Raw genomic sequence first — 25,410 nt, 5'->3', positions numbered from 1 at the left:
AGCCTGCACAGTGAAAGTGTGTAGTAAAGTTACCTGTCCCATTACTCTGTGTGTGTGTGTGTGTGTGTGTGTGTGTGTGTGTGTGTGTGTGTGTGTGAGAGAGACTACCAGTGATAGACGTTACCAGGCACTAATACACTTCATAACCTCCACATACCTGGATTCACACTCACCTTGGGTGAATGTGATGATTGTACAAGTGACCGAAGGGGCTGAGAGCAGTGATAGAGCCAGGCACAGTGAAAGGAGATGGTGCTCAAGTTTTTCCCGACCGCTCTCTTCACTCCTGACCCTGCTGTTCCACTCTAGAGATGATCAGCAGCTCTTCATGCTGTTCTTATCATGGGCAGTCCCCCATCTGCTCTTCTGATACCCCTCCATCCCAACCTGCAGCAGCTCCACCAGTCCTAGGCCTTTCCTGAGCATACATTCTGATAAGGGTATTGTTTTGTACCCATATTTCCTCTGGCAAGTAGCATGGGAAACTGCTAAACTCCTTTCCCATGTGAATGAAGTCAGGATTTGAACCCCCGTCTGCCTCGCCTCATCTCACCGCCATCCATCCCTCTTCCCCACCTGCTGTAAATGACCCCATAGCACAGAGGAACCCATGAAGGTACCCCAGTGACCTTGCTTGCAATCCCAGGGAGGCATTTGGAGGGATGAGGTGACCATGCCAATAGGCCTCTTCTTGAATATTAACAAGAGTGGTTAAAAATCCATCTGTTGTAAATTGTACAAATTAACTTCATAAAGCACTATTCAAACACACTCTGCAATACTTTATTAAAGCAATAAAATATATAACTGTTGTGTATATATATATAAAAACATAACTTAGATTTTATTGTCCCAATAAAGCAGAGTGAAAACTTGTGTTTGAGTAGTGGTTTATTTAGATAATAAAAAGCCTTTGCCCCAAGCTGCTGCATTGTCTCCTGAGAGAGACAGGGTCTCTAAGCCGTGAGAGAGCCAGGAAGAAGTGAGGGGCATCATTAGACAGGTAGCCAAGAGTGCTGCGGGACAAGGCAGAACAGAACAGATTACAAGGGGCGCTATAGATTAAGTTTAGGAGCAATAGCAGAGCTGTGTGGGGAGAGTCCAGTTTTGGGGTGACAGGGTCTGCTGCAAGTGAGGGCTGTTACACATTGGCAGAGCTGGGAGCGGTCTGGGTTGACATGCATTGGCAGAGGTGTGGGGAAGCATTTCATAACACCTGCCAGCCCTGTGCCTGGCTCTTCAGCCGTCAGGCTTTCATCAGCACCAAAAGTCACCTAAGCCTCAAAAATCAACCACAAGCCAGCCACTGTGTGAGAGTTGTCGGGTAGGAGGTGCGGCGGGGAAGTGTGATATTAATGAGCTGCTCTTTGAAGATGCAGGGTGAGTAGCCATCCTGTGTTCTTGCCAGTTCACTGCAGTCTGGCATCTGTTGAATGTTCCCCCATAGCCCACTCTGAAAGCACCACTAGTGTGTTCTCAGCTCTCAGGAACTTCTTTTATTATTCGTAATGGGATTAATAAATCGCAGCTGTTCCCTTTGTTTGTTTTCATTCATTAAGCACAATTACATGCAGCCCGATTGCACCCTCTTTGATGCGAAATGGGAGAGAATCATTTTTCCTGTTGTTCAGTGCAGTAATATGCTGTCATTGGCTGTGAATGAAAATCATAATTAATTTTCATTTGGGTACTTGCATCTTCATAATCACTGGTCCCGGCTCCTTACAGCAGGTGACAGGCATGTATCTCTCTTTATACTCTGCATGGATTTCTTTTTACTGTGTTGTTTTCCATAAGGACAACAAGATAACAGATAATCAAATAAAGAGAAGGCAGGTTGTGAATCTTTCAGCACTCTAAGACTTCAATGATAAACTGTCCTCTTATCAGGAGAGGCAGCGGTGAGGTGGGTACAGGGGACTAGGCTCTGATTCATGTTCTCTGTCTGATCCTGTCCAATTCTGATTCAGATGCCTTTAAGATATGCGTTATGTGTTTTTTGACTGCCAGATGAATATTTTGGGGTGGTTGGGTATATGGTGCGTTGGTGCCATCTAGAGGCTGATCTGGTTAATAGCAGGGATGTGTATATTGATATTATAGAGCAGGGGTAGGCAACCTATGGCACGTGTGCCGAAGGCGGCACGCAAGCTGATTTTCAGTGGCACTCACACGTCCCAGGTCCTGGCCACCGGTCCGGGGTGCTCTGCATTTTAATGTAATTTTAAATGAAGCTTCTTAAACATTTTAAAAACCTTGTTTACTTTACATACAACAATAGTTTAGTTATATATTATAGACTTATAGAGAGAGACCTTCTAAAAACGTTAAAATGTATGACTGGCACGCGACACCTTAAATTAGAGTGACTAAATGAAGACTCGGCACAGCACTTCTGAAAGGTTGCTGACCCCTGTTATAGAGTATGCAACTGGATATGACTATGAGCCCATCAAGTCTTGTATTCTGCCTCCAGGTTTGGCCTATAGCTGATGCTTCAGAGGAAAGCAAATAAAACCCTTGTAGTGTACCTGGCTAATTGTGACACGCACATAGGGGAAATTTCTTCCTGAGTGTCACAAGTGATCAGCTGGCGCCCTTATGGAGCAGAACTACAAATGTTGCTCTTGGTGGCTATGAAACTAAGCAGCCCTTTCTAAAGTCCAGCTTGAAGATTTGACTTGATGGGATGAACAAACCCAGAGTTTGAATCAGGATGGAAATAGTCAGAAAGTTACATCCCCTCCACAAATGCTCACTTTGTGCCGCATGCTTTCAGCTCTGGTTTTGGATGTTAGGTAGGTCAGATGTCCTCCGAAAGATAAAAATTCCAAAGAGTACAGTGAAAACCCAGGAGTCCCATCCCATAATCTGGGAACAAGAGGTCACTCAACCAAATTAATGGGCAGCCAAGAAGCATGGCAAGATTTGGAAGAACGCTGGAGGAGCCTTTCATGACTCTCAGTATCTTTTGTGGCTGCATCCCCTCAGGACGTAAGTGAATCTCAGGGAGGAATTTTTCTCCTCATGCTATAGTATCTGAGCCAGGGTCTGATCCTGACAGGTACTGAACACCCTCAATTCACAATGAAGTTGAGTATTCAGCATCTTGTGGGATTGAGCCCTTGGTTAGGTGCACTGCAGGCGGGGTAATTTCATCCTTATCTGAAGTCAGCTATAGGCCATTGCCCAGGGCTGGCTACTAGGCCAGACTGACTGGCATCACCTGCACTGCACTGAGATGCACACTGAGACCCTGAGTCTCCCAGCATCCAGCGCTGCATATCCTCCACAGCACGTCCTGTGTGCTCAGTGCTGGAAACCTGCAGGGCGCTCCAGCGACTTTTAATCAAAAAGAGCTGATTTCCCTATTAAGGAGTTACCTGTAGGGTTTGTGATGGACTTTTGCCTGCCTCCTAGTAAGTCTGTTAATTATACAACAGTTTGTTTCCAATTATGCAGCCAATGAAATGGTTAATCAAATCCCCTTTGACGGATGCCTTGACATTTAATTGCAAAAAATTTGGTCTCCTGACAAACTTACCTGGGGAGACAGGATTTCTGTCAGATTGTTTTTAAATCAGCTGTTCTGTGTCTGGTGGCACAATGTTAGCTAGCTGGACTCAGTGCTTCAGACTTCTGGGTGATGGGTAGACGAGCAATTACCCCGCTTTTATGCATCCATTACCCCTCCCTCACCATGCTGACTCTTGCCTTCAGCACCCAGCCTCTCCCTGTGCCTTTAGTAATGTCCCAGTTCATGTAAATACCAGAGAAATGTGCCCCTCCCATCCTCTGATCTGTCACCAAAAGACAAGCTTGTTTAGAGAAATGAGATTCCAATGGAGAAATCCTGTTGTCTGATGTTTGCAATGTTGCGAGTACTTCTCCTGGATAGCAGTGCGGCCACCCATTGACTGAGGCAGACTTTGCTGAGGCCACATGCCCAAATGTCTGCCTGCGTCGCTCCCACAGTGCCAAGAGCCACGTCTCCACTCCTCAGAAGAGTTGTCATTGGTGGAAACGCAGTTAGACAAACTCTCTCTAGCCAGGGGTCTTGCAGCGGAGAAGCCATGAAAGGCCTGTGAGTTTGGAGAAGCACCCAGCTGTGTGGCTGCTCCTTGCACCCTCAGAAGCTGCTGGGTCAGCATTTGGAGAGCAGGCTCTTTTGAAAGGTTTCCAGTGTTTCTTCAGCCTGGAAATACCAGCAGAACAATAGCCCTTGCTAGGATAGTCCTGGGTCCTGTCCTGGCTGGGTCCTGCACATGCAGAGGCAGCTATGCCCTGAAAAATAAAGGCAGGTGAAATGTTACCTGAAGGTTATTGAAGCTGAAGGTGGTGGGGCAAACCCCACCCAGTGGTACTGTTTCCTCGGGGCTGTCTCCTGTAACTTTTCTTTGCACCTTACCTGAGGCCTGTGCAGAACACTGGGGAAACAGATGAGGCACTGCCTATGCTGCCAGCCGTCACTTTTGCTCCCAGGTTAGACTGTAAGCTCTTCAGGGCTGGGCCCTGTGTCTTCCCACATGTTTGTACTGCGTGCAGCACAACAGGGCCCTGATCCTGACTGTGGCATCCAGCTGCAACTGCAGCACAAATAATACCAATACAAGGGTTGGTACTGGTTCTCTTTGAGATTTGGGTCCCTGTCTGAGCTAGTTCTCAGTCAGACTGGTTCAGCTGACCCACTGGCTGAGCCAGCCTGCGTCAATCCTGACCAGTCTCACACTAAGACGAGCACTCGATGGCTTGGTCTACACTGAAAAGTTACAGAGAGTCCTGTGGCACCTTATAGACTAACAGACATATTGGAACCTGAGCTCCAATGTAACTGAAAAGTTACATTGGCATAAACCACACCCCCGACCAATGCATCTATACCAACAAAAACCACAGAGTAGACACTGCCATGTCAATGGAAGAGGGCTTCCATCAACATAGCTAACTTCATTGGGGAGGTGTTCCTACGGTGACAGCAAAACTCCTCCTGTCAGTACTGTGGGGCTATGCCGGCATTGCTAGGCCAGTATAGTGTCTGCGGTGTAGATGTACCCTAAGGCCAGATTCTGATCTCAGCTACACCACTGAACATCCAGAGCTACTCCATGTCTTCGGCTGAGTTGCTCTGGGTTCACATGGCGTCACTGAAGCTGGCCCCGAGCCTTTTGGGGCCCCTCATTGCATAGCTGGGAATTCTGTTCTGTGGCAGCTGCATACAGACAGACGCTCTATTCATTTGATCAAATTGGGAAGTTAAATAAAACAATCCCCTAGACAGACAGATCAGTGATGTCTGTGTTGGCTAGCGTGTCTTCTAATCAACCACCAGCTCAACAATGTTATCCCTAGCTCCTTATTAATAAAATCAAATACATCAGCCAAAACCCAGCGATTTAAATAGACACATGGAGAAGGCAAGATTTTCAGACATGACTAGTGATTGTAGATGTCTGGTTGAGACACCTTAAAGGGACCTGATTTTCAAAATGCGCTATGCATCTGCCCTCTGAAAATCGGGCCTTTCTAAGGTGCCCTAAACTGGGCATCCCCAAATTAAGGCACCCACAATAGCTAGTTACTTTTGAAAATCTTGGTCAGAGTTGTTACCACCTGACAGCCCTTGGTATGTGATGAAAGCTGGAATTGGTTCCTACTGACATTTTTTAGTGCTTTGTGTAGTCTAGTTTGACATGTCCCCTTGGACTGGGCTTCCAGCACATCCCTTAGAAGGCTATTTCACAGGGGGATGGATCTTACTCTCCAGAAGTTCTTCCTGAGGTTGAAGAAAAGGAAAATTCAGTCTTGATTTAGCCCATGTTTAGCTATTTTAATAACTCCCCCTAGGTCAGTCTCTCCCACCTCTGATCAGATTTTGTTGCTTTTCTCTGAATTCCCATCATTGGCCCCATCTTCCTGGTGAGGCAGTGCTCGGGAATGAATGCAGCAGTGTGATTTACCTTGTCTGTTAGTGAGGGCTGACAACTCCCTCCTGGAAGCCGGGGTGGCATTGGTGGACCTGCATTCCTTTCCCATCTTCTCTTTCTAGGTTGCAGGTAACAGTACCACCTTTTCTCATCCTTCCTCACTCATCCTTTCCCCTCTCTTTTCTCCCCTGCCAGATTTTAGCTGCTTTAGAGAAGGATGAACAGGCCCGGAGGCAACGGCTGAGGAGTAAGCTGGAGCAGGCAATTGACACAATGGCCCTAAGCAGCTGAAAAGGCCGAGGCAGCCCTGACAGCTTTCCAGCAGTGGATACTACAAGAGAGAGGCCAGCAAGCGGCAGCAGCAGAGTACTTTGGGTCCAGAGCCAAATGGACACGCGGAGCCCACCGCGTCCCGAAACTCTTAACACAAACGAACAAGAAAACCTACCACTGTATCACACCCAATCCAATCAGACCTATCCAGAGACCTTGCAAAAGGGACGGTGTGGGCAGGAGTGCAAAGGAGCCGAGAAGAACTGCAGGGAGCTTGCAGCACACCCAGCACAGCTGCTCCGCCTGGGGACATGTCCCCGATCTGGCGATGGAGGCTGGAGGGTCGGGGACTGCACTAACTTCTAGGGCAACATGTCTGATGTTGTTGTTTTTAGCGCAGGGAGGGTGGGCGGGGCTTTCGTTTTTTCTCTACTTGACTCGCTCCCCCTTCCTCCCCACCGGCCTCCCAGCTCTCCGCCCATATCCCTTCCCCCTTCTCTCTCTCTCTCCCCTCCCCACCCCGGCTCTCTGCCCTTCTGCCATTAGTGTTAACTGCTATATTTGCACAATTTACAAGAGAGAAACAAAAAAATTTAATTAAAACAAAGTATAACACAAAGGGGGAGGGGAAGGGAGGTTCTAAATTTTGCAACAAACTAACAAAAAAAAAGGAGGGTTTAAAAGAATCACTCAAAGGACAGATTCTGGGAGGAGAAGGGTGAGGGTGGGCAGGGAGTGGGAGACCAGTCCCAGAACCTTGGGGTAGTCCATAAAATTTGTCCTGGGCCATGTTTGATTTGAATGTTGTTTAGTGCAGAAAGCAAAACAGGATCTTTTGTTAGCTGAATCAGCTCTAATTTACATGCTGCTTAAGTGGTGTCCGAAGGTCACAATCCAAGAAGAGGAAGAACAGAGAGAGGGGTGACGATCTTCGAGGCCTTTTCCCAGGGATCGGCCAGTGCTGTGAATCGTGGCGGGGGCGTGGCGTGGTCTCGACTTCATCCTTGTTTTTATTTGCATGTTGCTGTTTCTGCGTGGGGCAGGACAAAGCTCTTCATAGCCAGAGCTTGTGCTCCATCCTCTCTTGTGAAGGGGAGTTTCCCGGCAGCATTCCCTGGTGGCGGTCGGTGCTGTGAGCGGTGTCTGGGCCATGGAGAAGCCCTCAGGGACCTTTCAAGCTGGGAAGCCGTTGAAAACAGACCTTTCAAATGGGCATCTCCATGACTCCAAGTGCAGGTAGATGACTGTAGTGGGGAGGTTGATGTTCTGGGAGCTTGAGCTTGCGCTACATCCAAGTGGATTAGGAGCAAAGGGCTTTCCGACCCAAACAGGGGGAGCGGGAAGGCAGTGTCAGCATGGGGCTTTCACATCCTGTCTTTGCCTCCTTTGAGAGAGTTTCCTTCTGACGCCCCCTAACAGCCTGAGGTGCTGAGCATCTCAGCACGTTTGCAGCTCTTGGTGTCCTTTAAAGCAGCCTTAATGAAGCCACTGATGGCAGCTGGCTCATGCTCCAGCCGGGCTCCGGAATCTCTACAATCCCAGGGTTCTCCCAGCACTACCAGGCAGGCTCCTGCATTGAAAGCCGTTGGAGACAGTAGTCCAACATACCCTTTTCTTTAGCAAGGAGCTAGGTGTGAGGTGCGGGGAGCTGCCAGCCTGCCACTCTGCTGTAACTAAGCCTTAACCCGCTGCAGCCTAGCAGTCCAATTACAAGCATTTTTGGCTGGAGCTACATCAGTGCATTTGTTTCAGGTTAGGCCTAACCGATCCCAGGAAATGGGAAGAGGGTGGGGGGGCATGAGGGCGGCCCTGGAATTTTGACTGCATGGTAAAACCATTTTTCTTGGTCCTCTTTTTGTGCTGATGTAAGGGAAGGGCCCGAGTCACCCAGGGAAATGGTTTAGGTCCTTATTTCTCTGCAGAAATCTGTCACAGACCAGTGATGCCATATAAGGCTTTTCTCTGTAGCTGCACTGGTTCCGGAGGGATGTATGGGCCGTAACCTTGAATGGAAGGTTGTGTGTGGTCGGTTACAGGCTAAGAGGGCAAACCCCAAGTGGTGATTGCTGTAGCTCTCCAGATCTGAATTTCCCGCATACTCGGCTGTCTCAGATCCCTGCTGCTACTGTGTACGCGGTCAGGAGCTGTTGGCACAAAAGGTTGGAGAGGGTTCTGTAAACTAAGCTGTTCAATGAGCTTGCCATGCGCTGGTTTAACAAAACAGGGGGCAGGCACCACTCACCCTGCTGTCCCCAAGCCCCAGGAGCTGTTGTGTGTGCATGGCGTGTCTGTGCACAGCTCACACAGTGGTGATGCTAGTTATCCAGATAGTTATGTGCTCAGGTACCAGGGTGAAGGGCGCAATAGAAAACCCTCTGATAGATCATCAGGAGACTGTGCGAAAGGGAAGGTAGGAGGGACTGGGGGGTTTCTGCTGTGGCTGCCATGTTGCGCTGTATTTTGGTGGTGCTACACATAGCTCATACCTCCGCTGTGTATGTACACATACGACCACCCAGCGCCTGTATGTCCCACCAGAGCCCTCACATGGCATCACTCAGTCATGGTTGGAAAGGGCCCTGGAATTCCATAGGGCCGATTTCCAGCCCCCCTCCCTGGGGAACGAGTGTCTTACAAAGCACCTGAGAATTCTCCTTTTAGCCTTCATTAGCCCGCTGAGAGCTAGGTGAGGAGCCAAAGCATTCCACACCCCAGGAAACCAAACCCAGGCTAGGATCTCACTGGGCTTCTGCCCGGAATGTACCTCTCTTTCCCCTCTCCGTACTCGTTCTTCCCCTCTCGCTCTCCCCCGCTCTGTCTTTTTGGGTGATTGTTGCATTCTCTCATTTCACTGGAAATCCAGGGATCCATCTCCTTTGGAAGCCTCTGCTTGACATGTCAGATCTTCATGGCTTTATTATTTAAAGAAACAAAGGTGCCGAGCCGCTGCCCAGACTCAGAGCAGGTGACCAAAACCTTCTATAAACTTAGTTTTCTTTTGCATACAGAACTGCGAATCTACATTGCTGCGTGGGCCGAGGAGGGGCCCACACCATGCCAGAGGTGGGCTACTGAAAATTTAAAAATACCGGCTCGGTTTCTATCCATTCCCTTAGATTGCAAGTAAGGGGCGGAGGGGGAAAAATAATGAAGTTTTTAATTAAAAAAAATAGTGTGTGTATATATATATATATATATGTGGTTACAATCTAATTCTTGTGCCCCAGTGGGGTGCTGTATAGTTAACTGAAGGAGAAACAAACCGATATTAAATATTAAATGGATTTACACAGCCAGTGGAAAATACCAAATGATCTGGAAGAAATTTCCAAGCATTTCTCACCAAGCAGAACAATCTTTTGAGCCTGCACATCTCTAATTACGTTGTAATTTTGTTTTTTGAATTAAAGAAGAGGAGAAGGAGAAGATGATTTTAAAAAATAAAACAACAAAACCAAACCAAACAAAACAAAAATAAAAAATAAAAAAGATAAAACAAATACCCAACCCAACCTGAGCCATCTCCGGAGTTGTGGGACCTGTGGGCTGTTGCATGACTGTGCTAGATTTTAGTCTGAGTTGAACTTTTTAAGGAACAAAAACAGAAAACTGCAAGTGTTGAATACTAGAGGTTCGTTTAGACCTTTTCTTTTACATTTTGGAATTAATTTGTCACTTTCTCATCAAAGACAAAAATTAATTTGACTTCAACGGTTTACTTCTCAAAATGGTCCTCAAAGACCCTTAAAGGACAGCTGTGTGCTAGCGGGCTCCCGAAAGAGGCAACATCTGTTTCACTTGCTCTCTTGGGGTCTCCTTCAGCAGTGGCGAGAGGGAAGGAATCCTCAAGTGAAACTGGGCTGTGGGCCATGAAACACGGCTTTGTGGATACTTTAGAAAATGAAGGCCAGATCCTCAGCTGGTGTGAATGTGCAGAGCTTCATTGAAATCAGTGTTTTTTAAAGAGAGACGAGGCCACGTTGATCTAAAGTTTTTCCCGTTTCTCCTTTTTGCTGTGTAGCACTGGTTGAAACATGTTCAAGGCCAGTGCCACCAACCTGGCTAGGAATTTACACACCTCACCGTGGTATCTTGGCCGTAATAATCCACGTTAGTGGGAAGGGCATTTCTGTGGTGAGGCTGCTTTATTATCTTTACCCCAAGAATGACTTGAAGCAGGAACCAGTTGTTTTTTAAATCCTCCAGCTACATCAAATAAGAGACGATTTTAACACAGACAATTTCTAGGCTGTAATTACACCGCACGTGGTTTTTAATGAGGTAGAAGGTATGTATGGGTGTGTGCCCAAAGGCATTCTGGACATGGGTTTTGGTTTAGCTACGCTAGAGAGGAGGCTGAGGGGAACAGTGAAATCTCGATTCAGATCTGGACGCAAAGTTGAGCTGCAGGTCTATGTCGGCTGGAGAGGGACTCAGTTCAGATCAGGTGGGCAGGAGAGTGTAGTTCAGCCTGCCTGCACTTCTACCTGACCTTCCAGCCATTGGGAGCGAGCTCCCCTGTGACCTCCTCCCTCCTACCTGCATTTCTCCTTCCCAGTCAGTCTGCCTGAGTCATTCATCATCCTCCCGCTCTTGTGCTGACAAATTGTGAGGTCACCAGCCCTAATCAGTAGCCTCAGTGAATCAGGCAGGAGGAGCCAGCTGAGAAGGAAGGGAGACTGGGGGTGTTTTAAATAGCAGGAAAGAAGTGAGTGCAAGTCCACGCTGGTGTGTAACAGGATATTGGTATTTTTATAGCTTGACTGACATGAGCAGCACATCTGCCTGAGCTGGCATGAGCCCCTCTGATGGTGATAATGGAGCCCAGGATTCCCTGTAGGGCGTTAACTCTGGTCCTGGGAATAGGCACAGCTCCCAGGGCAGGGCAGCCGCCTTCTCGTCCCCTTTCCCCCACTCATCTTGGCGTGGCATTTCTGGCAGGTGCTTTGGAAGTTGATCAGTTTCTTCCACCAAAGACCAGCACATTCCCACCTTGGAGACAGTGGTCCCATCGCTGCCAGGCCCAGCTGTCGGTGAGGTCAGACAGCGGCTCCATGACTTGAGAGATCCTTAAGAAAGGGACCTTTTTTTTTTAATACTCTCCACTTTTGCTAAGTTGTCAGGTGGTACTTTTAGCCTTTCACGTCTAACACCCAGGGTGTTTGATCATGCTCAGACTTCTGCCTGATGCCTCAGAGCTCCACTCTTGCCCCCAGAACTGGGATCTTTACCGTGCTGTTCAAACAGGAACCAGGGGAATGGGATGGGGGCAGCAAAGTGGAGACCTGCAGGCTTTGGCTGTGCAGATTCTTCCAAAACATCCTGCTGGGAATGAAAACAGGGAGGGAAGGGCTTGCCAGAGCCCAGGCCTCCTCATCTGCTCTCAGTGCTGAAACCTGAGCCCTTGGACTTTGGGTGGGTCCTGCTTTGCCCGATGCTGGTGTCAGAGAATAGACCACAGGGCTCAATGCTGCATTGGCCCAGGGTGGAAATGACCATGTGACTGTTGCCATCTGAGTTATCTTCTGATTTGAGACAATATTCACACACTTCCTTTCGGTTCAGTTTTAGATTTGAAATGCAGCCAAGCCATGGAAGTGCTCCTCTCTACCCTTCTATCGAGAACGAGTCCACTGCCTGCTCAGCAGCTGGCCAGCTCATGGGAGCTGAGTGGCCTGGCTCTCTGAAGGAACCACAGTGCACCATTAGCTGTCCTTTAAGAAAGTCAGGGGGAAACCAACAGCAAAAGGCCGAGAACTTTAATAGTAACATACAGAGTCCTGAAAACTTTGTGATTGTTTCAAACTTGAAGCAACTGTGCCAGTGTGGCTGGTCGACACCCTTCGACCGTGTAAATATCCTGCTATTTCCTATTTTAATGTTCTTCAGATTTAGTACTTGTAAATAAACACGCGCATCAAGGAGAGATTAAACATTTTTGCTAAATAACGTGACTTGCCTGGGTTTTTACATGGCGGGGAGAGGGGAAGGGAGGGATCCAGGCCCGGCAATACCTTGTGTTCCTTAGCACGCCTTCCGTCTCATGACAGTGATCAGCTGAGCATGGAAGCCAGGAAATCTGGCTCCTGGTCCTCTGCTCTAACAATGACACGTCCTTCCTCCCCCACTAACCACCATACCCCATTGCCTTCCCCACCGACTGATTGACTGGGGCACACGTGAGGATCTGTACCTGACCCAGCGCTCCCTGAGCTTGGGGCCTGGAGGGAGAGAAGTGGGCCCCATCCATGGGGCTCTTGCAGGAAAGTGATTAAAAGGAGGGGGGAATTGCCTCTGTCTCTTGTCTCTAGACATTTATAACACACCTATCACTTTGGTGTCTTAAGTCAGTGCCAAGAAAGGGTTATTCTGCACCCACCCTAGCCCTGAAGCCCTGATCTTCAGTAATGCAAGTTCCTGGAGAAAAGAGGGTCTCCCTGAATCCCAAAGCTAAGAGCCATGGAGCTGGAGGGAATAGTCTCTTGAATGTCCTGGGACCAAACCAAGGTTAATCCCTTAAAAAAATGAACACAGGTCCTGGCAGAGATAAAGGCTCCTGCTCCTCTTCACCAGGGGAATGGCTCTGATTCGAGGATGAATGGCAGAGCAGGGCTGTCCCTCCTTCACAGCCCGCCACGCGGCAGCAGGGGGAGTCCAAAGGAAACGGGTTGAGACAAAGGGGGGACTGGTGGTTGTTGCACTGATTGGGGTGAATTTCTGTGCCGGAGAAGTGAGGGGGCTGATAGCAGTGACTCATGCAGTGCATTGTGCAGACAAGGGGCTGGGCCGTGCCCCTCACTCTGGACTTGCAGCACTCCCAGCTATTCCAGTCCTGGAGGTAGCCACCCAGCTGTGCCGCTGCACCGCAAAGCAGTCCTGGGCCCCCATCCACACCCTCCACAACACCCTTATCCTTGCTGTACGTCTCACTACTCCGCCTGTCCAGGCAACACAAGTCGAGATGCCTTCCGTCCCTTTCCTGAAGAGCACGGCCTCCTAGAAGTACTGGAAGCTGCTCACTGGCTCCCTCCGTTGGCAGGTATCTGCTCTCTGTGGGCTGTCTGATTCCCGTGTGTACCTCTCAGAGGGCTTCCACCCTGCTCACTAGTCACCTCGTCCAAGACAGCACATCCACTTTGGAGGTGCTCCAGGGAAGTGAGGGGCCAAGGCAGCTGCTCCTGGAGATAGCCGGTGCTGCATCTTCCTGGGAACATCTGAGGCACTGAACTGCTGTGCTGAGCGTGGGGTACCTGAGAACCTGGCAGAGGTCAGGAGGCAGCTGAAGCCAGGGATTTTGTTTTCCTGACCTCCCAGCCCCCAATCATTGCTGGGCCATGTTGGCTCAGTGTCATTCCCAGAACAACTGCCCGGACCCACCCTGCAGCCCACTCCCACCGCTCCCTGTTAGCGGAGCCATATCCCTTTGCCTTGCGCTGCGGGCAGGCGTGGAGGCACACGTGTGGTGCCCGCAGAGGTGGGTTCTTTTCTACTGCTAACCTGGAAGTGACAGAGTCAGCTCCACTTCTAGGGACTGAGGAGACCCTCTGTTAACTCTTGCACTGCCTTGCAGCTCGTTCGTTGCCCCTCTCACCTTCACCAGGACTGCCTACCCGCAGCTTTCACAACCTGAAATCCTAAAACCGGCTTTAAAATCATAGGATACTTCTTTGTACCTGCTTTCTGCCCCTCGGGTCACCTGCTCAAGCTTTTCTCTGCAGCCATCAGGGCTAGACACTTCCTTAAAAAGCCGAGCATCTCCCCTCATCACAGGATTCCTGGAGCGCCCCATGCTGTGAGACGGGGGGTAAGGGGTGAGCATCGACAGCGGTGCTTCAAGCCCCCTTGGTAGCTGCGACAGCCCAACAAGGGCTAACGGGGGGGGGGGGGGGCGGGGCAGCGGAGCGACCGTTCTGAGCCTGCTGGGCGATGAGCAGTGTCAAAGCAAAGCGCTGCGAGGCCTACAGGGAATGGTGGCCCCTTGTCCCTTCAGCAATCACTCCTCCTCCTTTAGCAACACTTCCATTGCTGTGACTTTCCGTAGCGGGCCCTTTAAGGCTGCTCGCGTTGCTCTTCCGGCTCCTGTGAGGATTGCCCTTTTCCTTTTGGTTTCCACCAGCTCTGCCCCTCCCTGGTGCCACTCACTGATAAAACTGAGCTCTCATCCGGCGCCTTTCACCTAGCGATCTCAAAAGTGCTGTACATAGGAGGTCAGTAGCATGCACCCCCTTTTACAGATGGGGAAACTGAGGTGTAGTTCCGCAGCTTTCTCCTCAGGGGAGTATAGAGCTCAGCTCCAGCCCATTATTACCCAGGAGTCCGTCTTACTCTCTCTCCCTTTCACCCTCTTGCAGGTGGCGGGGTTCAGCAGTGTTGGGGGCAGGCAGGAACAAAGAGCAGAGAGGCCTGCGTGTGTCTGCCCCACAGCGTGATAGTTCCAAGTCCCAGCACACACTGCGTCAACGTGAGGCACCTCTCTGTCCATTCTGCAGTGGCCTGGCCATGTGTGGCACCTCAGACAAGGCCCTGGGACTGAGGAGCTGACAAACTGAGTGGCTAACCTAGGCAAAGTGCGCGCACGCACGCACACACACACACACACACACCCCCCTCTGCCATCTCCAGGGTGGAATGCAGGCGAGATGGGTCCTGGGAGAAGAAGACAGCTGGGGAGGTGGCCCCTGAGCTAACCCCAGCGCTGTGCGATCACTGGGAGCTCTGAAACGCAGCCCTGCTCTGAGCCTAGAGGTGGCAGGTTACTAGATGTGATGGGCCTCCAGCCATGTGCTGTGCAGATGGGATGAGGCAACATTTCCCTATTGCAGCTGGGGCTCAAACAGAGCGTGTGGTTCCCCAGTGGTCTGGAGCCTTTCCTGAGGGTCCATGAGCCAGCTCGACACTCAAGCAATGGAAGGGGGGGATGGCCGTACTGGATAGAGTCCAGCTGAGGGTCTCTCTCCCCACCACAGACTGAGAGAGAACCCATTTCCCTACAGCCATCCCAAAGAAAACCTAGATGGTCACTAGCCCACCCCGGCCATTTAAAAGTGGCCAGTCTAAATGCACCCCAGCAGCTGGGCCCAGCTCCGGCCAGCTCGGTTCATTCCAAATGGAACCTCTGGATCCTGCTCACCAACCAAACTGCTCCTGTTCGATCCCCTGGAGAACCTAAGGTGAGGCACTGGCCGGGGGAAGGAGGAGGGGCCTAGATGAGTCTTTCCCATCTCTTACATGGCTGATTTTCTGGAGGTGGTTTATTTAAACTGTTCGGTTTCACTCCCTAGATTTCAAAGCTCCCGGGCCTTGTGATCAGATGCAAAGGAAACAATCAATTTCATCAAGACAGCCAAAAAAAAAAAAAAAAAGAGGTAAACCACTGGCAAAGTTCAGCATCTAGTTAACACCAGCTGGGCTCAAAAGAAGCCAGTCAAGGCCCTTTGAAGTGTGTGGCGGGGTGGGCGCACCAAGGTATTTTAATGCTTCTCTCGCTCCTGCCAGCTTCTTTTTTCAGCTGTTGACTTTTGGTGTGTGTTGTTTTAGTCTATGTGTACACTGTGTAGCCGCTCTATGCCAGTGGGGGAGACCTTTCCTGATGGCATAATTAAACCATCCCCAACGAGCAGCGGTGGCTATGTTGGCAGGAGACGCTCTCCCCCTGACACAGAGCTGTCCACACTGGAGTTTTTGCCGGTAAAACTTATGTTGGTCAAGGGTGTATTTTTTCACACCCCCTGACTGACAAAAGTGCTAGTGTAGACGCAGCCTTAGTCTCTGATCTGAGCCACCAAGGCTGTTCCGTCTTTCTCCTTTGTTTTGCCAGCCTCAAACAAGGCTAACGCTAACCTCTGTGCATCCTGCCCATGACTGACCTAGTCCACCCTCCTTTCCCCTGCTCTACCTGCCTTTGGCCAAGGGTCCAACCCCTCCTTTGGACTGCTACTGTGGGTCTCGGCCAAGGTTGTTCCCTCTTCCCTCTGACTGCTGCTCCTGGCTTTCACCAAGGCTGATCCATCTCCCTTCCAACTCTACCAGGTGTTGGCCAAAGGCTTAGGCTGTTCCCGCTCCCCTCCCTCTGTGCCACAGTGTTGGCTAACTGCTGCCTATTTCATTTTCTTGTTCAGTTATCAGCTGACCTGGCTCGCATCACAAGGGCAGCTTCCTTGCACCTGCTTTCAATTCCTAAGAACATAATGAGGGATTTAAACTGCTTTCCCTGGTGTTGTCCTCCGCCACTAGTAACAGATATTGATTACATTTCAAATGCATTGTTTTCAAGGAGTCATTTTAAAAAAAAAATCCCACAGCCACCAGAAGGGGATCTAGATCAATGTGACAAACTAGTCAAAATCTATCATCTCTGGCAGGCCGGATACACTGCAAAAAGGCATTTAAAGATGGCTACGTGGAGCATGAACGTGCTCAGTGCCATACGCCATGGCACGCTTGCTCCCTGAAAGAGGCTAAAGGAGACGAGAAACCTGACTGACCAATAAGCAGGAAACTTACAGGCCACCTGTGCATACACACTATGGTCTCGGTGAGGACTGAACCTCAGGTCTTTAGCGTCACAGGCACAGGTCTCTACCACATGAGTAAAGGAGTAACTCCATCCGCTAGCTATACATACTAGGTGCTTATCCTGGCTAGGGCTAGCTGCTAGTGGAGACATACATGATCGCACTCACTAAACCAGGGTGTGTCACAAGTATCTGGTATAACTGCACAGGTAAACTCCATCTAGCCCAACACCCAGCAGCCCGCCTTCTGAGCAAGGGCGACCAACTTCTTCATTTGCCCTTCCCTTCTGATGTATGAAATACCCACACAACCAGGGGAAATGAATCAACACGTTTCCCGATCCTGCCAACTCTGATCCAACTCCAATCTGCTCCCACACTGGGGGACTGGCTGGCTTGGGGGGCAGGGAATGGTATACAGGGCCTTTCCCCTCTCGGGAGTGGCAACCTGGATCCAGTTCCAGATCAAGAAATAGGCTATCTGGGGCCTTTCCCATTTAGGGGACACTGGATCCAGCAAATTATTCTCCGGAGTTGAATCCCTGCACTCATGCAGAGCTCACTGCAGGATCAGGGTGTAATAACACTCCAGGGGAAATGATGAAACTGACTCTATGGACAGGTCTGTCCAGTACATGAGGTAAATAACCTGAAAAAACACAGAACAATGTTTTCTTCTCTAATCACTTTGTTCTAGGAATTTTAAGCATTACTTGGGAACGCAACAGGTTAAAACAGCAACCTAAACCTCTCAGGTATGATTTTTTTAAGGCGATGCTGTTCCTTCAAAGTTGCATAGTTAAAAATCAACAGCAAAAAACAAGACATGCGTAAATTAAGGTACTTGGAGGGAATGTTAAACTATCCGTGTTACACATATCCTGTATATTTTATAGTATGCGTTTTGCTCGCCTACATTTTATGGTATACCGTTTACATTGAACCTAAACAGCAATATGCTAATCTACGCACTTCAGCCAAAAAATAGGAGTATAAACTGCTACATATTTCTAACATGGAGGAGCTAATGTTGCTATTGCAACCAGAACTTTAGTACTACCAGACTGTTTGTGATTGGGGAAGCTTCATGCTGCATGAGCGTAGCTTTGTGCACTTAATTTCCCTTGGCTTTGTAAAGAAAGTGGGGAAAGGCAGGGCGGGGTGTAGGAAGGATTGCTTGTCCTTGTTAATGTTAGAATTTACATGGTCTCGATTTAGTTTTGAAATCCTCACCTCAACCGGATGGCTGGGGTGAGTTTCCATCTCTGCTTTCTGCGAGGCAGGAGTTTCACATTTGTGTCGGCTGCGTCGTTGCAATGGCAAAGCTAACTGAGCTGCTGGCTAATAAGAACAGCTGAGACCCGGTCAGACTGTTGTAGGAAGCTGTGAACATTGCCGTTTCCTTAGGACCCCCAATGATTTAGTTTGGGTGAGTGGTTTTTCTCCTGCCCCTTTACGTTAAGTGGAGCGGTGGGACGGGGACGGCTGTTCAGATGTTTGTATTTGATTGTTTACATTGCCGTAGTCGGTGGGTTTCCACAGAGTCACTTACAACCTTTCTCATCATAATTATCCCATAGCAGCACTCACCCATTCCCAGGAACAATGTGTGTTGTGGTGTCATCTTTGTTGCCCCCTGTTACTCGCAGAGTCAGGCTAATTTAGCCCCTGCTGGAGCCAGTCATCCAATAAGGGGAGAAACTTCAGCCTTTGTGGGATTTTCAGCCTAGGGGAAAGCCACCTCGGATTGGCTGCCCTCCTCACTGCAGCGCCCCCTGGAGAAGAGAAGTGGGGGAGCAGAAAAAGCCTAGAAGCTCAGGGGAGCTTTGGTGAAAAATGGGTGTGCTCCTCTCCATTCCTGCAGCAGTGGGTGTGGGGCGGGACTAAAGAACCCATGGAGCTGCCTCCCACCCCACCCCCAGGCCTGAGGAGGAGAGGGCCTTGCTGCAGCTGCAAGCCTTGGAGAGGGGGTGAAGAACCCTGTGGAGCAGAGGTACACTGAGAGGCACAGTACAGGTGTGGAGCTGTGGGGAGGGAGGAGTGAAACCTGGCAGGGCAGAAGAAAGGTAAAGTTTTACAGGTTCATAGATTCCAATGCCAGAAGGGACCACTGTGATCATCTGGTCTGACCTCCAGTGTAACCTAGGCCATAGAAGGTCTCCAAAATAATGCCCAGAGCAGATCTGTTAGAGAAACATCCAGTCTTGATTTAAAATTGGCCAGCACTGGAGAATCCACCATGCCCCTTGGTTAAGTTGATATGGGGTGCATAATTGCTGGGCGGGAGCTGAGCAGATGTGAGGTGGGGCGTGTATAATGAATTGCTGTGCTGTGAAGTGGGCAGATGTGAGGTGTATAAGGAATTGTTGGGCTGGCAGCTGGGCAGATGTGGGGTGGGGGGTGTACAAGGAATTGTTGGGCTGGCGGCTGGGCAGATGTGAGAATGGGCACTGTGTTCTACCAGTGTAACTACCGGCACACTCAGGGCCAGCTGCAATCAGGACATTAACAAGATGGACAGTATGCTGTGTGTACAGTTATCAACGGTTCAGTGTCAGACTGGGAGGGGGTATCTGGGTGGGTCAGTCCTGGGTCCAGTACTATTTAATATTTTCCTTAATAACATGGATAAGGGAGTGGAGAGTATGCTTATAAAATGTATTGACAACGACAAGCAGGGAGGGGGGTTGCCAAGTACTTTGGAGCGCAGGATTGGAATTCAAAATGACCATGGTAAATTGGAGAATTGGTCTGAAATCAACAAGATGTAATTCAGTAAAGAAAAGTGCAAAGTACTGCACTTAGGAAGGCAAAATCAAATGCACAGCCACAAAAGGGAGAATAGTTGGCTAGGTGGCAGTACTGCTGAAAAGGATCTGGGGGTGAGAGTGGATCACAAATTGAGCATGAATGAACTGTGCAAAAAAGGCGAATCTCATTCTGGGGTGTATTAGCTGGAGTGTTGTATGTAAGACACAGGAGCTGATTGTCCTGCTTTACTCAGCGCCGACAAGGCCCCAGCTGGAGTCCTGTGTCCCATTCTGGGCTCCACACTTTGGGAAAGATATGCAGGAATTGGAGAGAGTCCAGAGAAAAGCAACAAAAATGATCAAAGCTTTAGAAAACTGACCTATGAGGCAAGATTAAAAAAACTGGGCATGTTTAGTCTTGAGAAAAGAAGACTGAAGTAGTGACCTGATAACAGCTTCACATATGTTAAGGGCTGTTATGGTGAGAATGGTGATAAACTGTTCTCCAGGTCTGTGGAAAGCAGGACAAGAAGTAAAGGGCTTAATCTGCAGCAAGGGAGATTTAGGTTAGATATTAGGAAAAACTTTCTAACTCTACGGGTGGTTAAGCTCTGGAACAGGCTTCCAAGGGAGGTTGTGGAATCCCTGTCATTGACCGTTTTAAGAACAGGTTGTCCAAACACTAGTCAGGGATGATCTAGGTTACTTCATTCTGCCTCAATGCAAGGGGCTGGACTTGGTGACTTCTCGAGGTCCCTTCCAGTCCTACATTTCTATGTTTCTATATTACACCATCTGCTGGCATTAATAACACTGTTTAAAAGTGGTAGGGTGGCTGTCATCACTTGTTGGACCTGGTGTGACATCCTGACTCCATTTAAGTGAACAGCGAAACTCCTATAACCGCAGTGGGACAAGCATGGACCTCCTGGAATTAATTCATCTTCATTTTAAGGTCTCTCAAAGCTCCTTCCAAGGAGGGTTTGGCAGGGACCTGAGCTGACGTTATTTTATAAAAAGCACCCAGTTCCTGTGTAAAGATCTCCTTTTCCCAGAACGTTCTGGGACTTGGCAAATACAATGAGAGTGAATTTCCTTCTATTTAACCCTTAATCAACAGCTGAAAGTGGCAATAATACAGACCATCAAGTTTCACTCATCCTGTGATAGGAGTTAAAATACCACTGGCCCAAATGATCATTTTCCTGCAACTTTATGATAGCGAGGCTGCTGTAAGGGGGCCATAGTGCGGCTATGAGGCCTTTCTCTGGGAATTCTCTGGGGACAGAGGGGCTTCATTGCCTGGCACAAAGCCAGCTATGCTCCCCGTCTCCTGGCAGGGAACAGAGACAGGCCAGAGCGCACATGATGGGGCATGGCCAGGACAGACGTCTAAAGTTGCATAGAGGCCCTGAAGTAGAGGGACAAGTTATGGCAGCCCTGAGGGCTGCCCTAGGCTGCATCTGGGGCTGCACCAGCCCCCTCAGGCCCTGAACAGGGGAGGCACAAACGACACCCCTCAGTCCCTGCACTGATGCCCAGTGCCGACATGGGGATGAAACCAGGCATGGCAACCCCCAGCATTCAAAATTCATGAGTCAGGCCACCCAAAATGATGAGAGTGGCTTAAAAATCTCGACTCTCTCATTTGTAAATGATCTTTTTTTGGTTCTTTCTGCTTTTTGGATCGGTTGGGTGCGCACGGGTCATGTTTCCACGCTGGAGGACAAGAAACCTAGTTGTTTCAAAAATGGAAAGTGGAGTCTCTCACATAATCATGTGATTCCAGGAGGTGGGACTTAAAAAAAAAACCCCAAACCCGACAAATCTGGTGAGACCCCAGCATAAAATGGTGAGAGTCAGCCACCCTGTGAGTCCGTCCCCATGCCCGAGAGTGTGGGCGTATGCAATAACGTGCATATAGATACCCACACGCTGTCTCCGGGATGGAGCACCCCAACCTGTCTAATTCTGTTGGGAATGGCCTGCATTAAGAGCGCTAGCTTTATTTGGCCTGATTGCTTTTATTATCTTAATTAAATTGTCAGAAGAGAATATTGAAGATCTGTGCTCTCCAACCCAGCCCCAGCGTTCTCCAGGCTCTCCAGCTGCATCCTGGTGAAACCAGAGCCACTGGGAGTTAGATCAGAGGGAGATTTATGCTGTGGCAGTGTTAGCAAGAAGCACATCCGGGCAGGTTATTTATTTGCCTTAGCCATTTTCCCCAGGAGTAGAGTCATTTTATCTGCCTGGCCTTTAAAAGAAAGAATCGAAAAAGTTTCCCCTCCCAGCAGTGTTAAAGGTGTTTGGCGTCTGCAGCATACTTGGGTCCCCATGCCGTGGGCCTGCTCTCTCAATCACATCACAGATGCCTGCATCACAAAAAACGCCAGCGCAATTGACGCTGGCCGGCAGTGCCTGCAAAGAGGCCGATTGGGTGGGAAGAGAGAATTCCCCTCTCACAGCAAGAGCTGTATGTTGATGGTCAGCACAGAAGCCCACAGCTGGGAGAGGAATGGGAGGGAAGCTTGCCTGGCTGGACCTGTCCTGGAGATATACGGTGCTCTCCCAGCCCTAGGGTTGGCAATGTGGCACTCTCCACTGGCCCTGAGAGAGACAGAATCTCCCCCCTCTTCTGAATGTTCTTGGTACCCAGGGATGTAGAAGCGCTGATGCCCGGTCAGGTGCAGCACTCATCATTAACAATTGACGTCAGCATGTGCCGGGCAGTTCTGATACAGACGCAGCTGAGGTGCCTGCGATTTGCAGTGTAAATATAACTTACCTGGATGGTCCCTGCTGCTGACTCAGAGAGCAGCCAGCGGACCTGTATGGCAGGGTCCTGTTATCCTTTGAGCAGCCTGGGGGCATGGGAGGCTGTCTTTGCAGTGTTCTGTGAGAAACCTAGTTGTTTCAAAAATGGAAAGTGGAGTCTCTCACATAATCATGTGATTCCAGGAGGTGGGACTTAAAAAAAAAACCCCAAACCCGACAAATCTGGTGAGACCCCAGCATAAAATGGTGAGAGTCAGCCACCCTGTGAGTCCGTCCCCATGCCCGAGATATTGGCTAAGAGGTCCCCTGTTAAAGGTGGGCACCACAGCACTTGCCAGTCTGCTTCTGCCTTTCCCAGGGCCTTGTGCACAAGCTCTTCTGTTCTTTCTGCACTCACTTGTGAGCTAGTTAACTGCTGTGAAATCCCAGCTGGTGCTTTCCAGGTCCCCTCTTCCCACAATTCCTTCCAGCTCCTTCCTGGTGCGCTAGTGAGATGGAGACTCTAGACAGAGTGTGGCTATGCAGGGAGGCATGCTGCCCTCCCCGCACTGGATACACTGTAACGCTCCCTCTGTTCCCTTGCCACTGTCGTGGGGACTAATGGTTTGTGTGGGGGTGGGTCCTAGGCTTCGGGGGACCCGGGGATCAATGAATGGGAGACAGAGATGAGAACTTGCATCAGAGACAGGGAGATCAGCTGGGGCACTTGCACCTGAGAGGGGTAGGGAGAGGGATGACTCATTGCTGGCGATGGAGGGGTGCCATAAATCATGCTGGGATTGTTAGAGGAAAAATTAGGAGTTAACCCATAAGCCTCTGGGTAACGATTTTAATTTCCACCTGGGCTGTTCTTCCCTCGTTGTGACATAGGGCACCTATTCCACATGGCCCAACGGAGCCCATAAATCTGCCTGGGAAACAGTCAAACTTCTTTCACTGTTTAATATTGCAACACATGGTGAATGTTTAAACAAGAGTGTCCTTCCTCTGCCTGTTAAACACACGCGTGCCTTGCCTAGGTGATGGGGAGCTCTCCCCTTGGAGACAAGGCAGCCTCGGTACTGTAGGTTCTCCCGACTACCTCTCCTTACATTTCTCAGTAAGGACATTTACCTCACAACAGGATCCTTGTCCTCCAGTGCCTGCCTGTCTGTCTCTTTTTTCTCCTGAGCACTGTGAAATACTTGCTGTTTCATCCCAGAAGTGGCTGTGCAACACACTGGCAGAGCATGTGTTGCACCGTCCACTAGTGGCTTGTCCACTGGAGGATAACAGCCTACTATTACTACCAGCTTAAGGAAGCTACTTTTTTGGATCAAGTGAGAGAGGGCAGTGCTGTGGATGTGAAGATCCTGCATTCAAACCCTACTGATGACTGATGTCATTACAACGTGATGCCTGAATAAGGCCTTGAGCTGCAGAAGGTATCGGACCTCCCTTCAACAGGAAGTCAGTAACATATTAGCAGAGTATGTGACACATCCCCTTTCTACTGACTGGTCCAGGATGGCATAAATTGCCCAGGATGGGATTAACTACTGCTACCTGGTAATGGAGTTACGCCTTTAGCTCAAATGGTATGCGCTTGTGCTGTAGATCTAATGGTCCCGGCTGCTGATTCATGGAAAGGGGAAGCTGCATGTCACTGGTGGATGAAGTGATCCTGGTGACTAGTTTGGGTCCGATGAATGTGGATTTTTTTCCCAGTCTTTGCTCGTGCAGCCCTCTGGCAGAAGGGATGAATATTGTGATGTAAAAACAAATTCATATGAGGGTGTTTATTACTGTACAAAATGCTTTTGTGCTGCCTGGATGTACGACATCGACTGCTTCCCCATCTCCCCCAAATTTTATAGCTTGCTCCAAAAGAGAGCCCCAGAGCTGGTCTGCCATGAGGTGTTCTCTGTAAACCCTCCCCAGGGTGCTTGCCGCTCGCACTTCCGTTATCCTTCAGATACTTACAGATGTTTCTCTCTTAATATTTGTTCCATTATTTTACTGGGATTGAAGTTTAAACTTCCCAGATGGTAAAAAAAAAATCTCCTAGTATTTCATGACGGATGGGACACACTGTAATACAAATTGCACTAGCATCTCCAGAGAGCCAGCACTCCTAGCAAGAAGGCACAGCCTGCAAAGACTGCAATAAATGTCTTTGTTTCCCAGTTCTAGTGCGCCGCGAAGCAGAAAAGGATTAGCAGGGACTGAGAATGATTGTGTAATCTGCAAATGCACTTTATTTGATTAAATGATAAAATGGGAACCTTCCAGCGACAACATACGCTACTGGAGACGGAGACGCAACTAATCCGGTAAATCATCAGCCACGACCGCAGCAGCGTAAAAAGCCAGACTGTCAAAAATATCGTGGAGTGTTTCCTGCCTTGCCCTGCCCTGCCAATCGAGGCTCCCGCAAGTACCTTATCTTCATTGATCCATTTGTAGGCTCCTAGCAGGAATTTAATGCCTGATCCAGAAGGTGGTGGGTGCCCTCAGCAGCCCCCTGGAGGCTGGGTATGTCTACACTCTAATCACTCGGTGTGACTGCAGCTCGTGTAGCTAACTCAGGTACTGGAGTAGCTGTGTGTAATTCCCCTGGGTGCCAGGAAGGCTTGTACAGCCCTCACTGAATTATGTGCTAATGCGACTTTGCCACTCTGCTCCCCGAGCTCGCTAGATTAAAGCTAGCTTGGGTATAGCTACAGGGAAATTTCAATTGTCTTGCAGAACTGGGCCCTTGAGTGTGTGTGTTGTCAGTAATGCACTTGTAAGCACAACTCAACGAAATGTTTCTACACGTAGCACTTGCCCCTTAGCACCTTGCAGCTGATGATCTCTATGCTCATTACCGCTCTGTCTGAATTCCACCCGACAGCACCCCTACGAAGGAACTATCATGAGCTTTGCTTTACATATGGGGAAACCGAGGCATGGTGCACTGACGTGTCTGGCCCAGGCTCATGCAGTGGGTCAGTGGCAAAGGTAGGAATAGAACCCAGTTCTCTTGAATCTTAGTGCTTTAACCACTAAGCCTTGTTCTTGTTTCAATTATTGATTTCCGGTTTTATGGTGGTTTTAAGTAACTGGACTTCAGGGCCTCCAGAAATCTACCGCAAAACTACCCTTTCTCTCCAGAAAGTGGGACCTTATCACCTCACTCATCTTCCCGTCCAC

General features: G+C 49.3%; 1 protein-coding gene across 4 annotated transcripts in view; it reads left to right on the top strand.

Annotated features, from left to right (window-relative positions):
- PLXNA1 (plexin A1) overlaps nt 1-12,132 on the top strand; it is a 290,782-nt gene extending 278,650 nt beyond the window's left edge. For all 4 annotated transcript variants that reach the window (XM_045025437.1, XM_045025436.1, XM_045025438.1 and 1 more), the window contains one exon: nt 6,120-12,132. In XM_045025437.1, coding sequence (XP_044881372.1) covers nt 6,120-6,215 — 96 coding nt within the window. In that variant the 3' untranslated portion in view covers nt 6,216-12,132. The remainder of the gene's footprint in view (nt 1-6,119) is intronic.
- Nucleotides 12,133-25,410: the final 13,278 nt, after the last annotated feature.

Source organism: Mauremys mutica, chromosome 7, assembly GCF_020497125.1.
Source record: "Mauremys mutica isolate MM-2020 ecotype Southern chromosome 7, ASM2049712v1, whole genome shotgun sequence".
Lineage (NCBI taxonomy): Eukaryota > Metazoa > Chordata > Testudines > Geoemydidae > Mauremys > Mauremys mutica.
The sequence above is the reverse complement of the archived record's forward strand: the minus strand, read 5'-3'. Positions and strand labels throughout refer to the sequence as shown.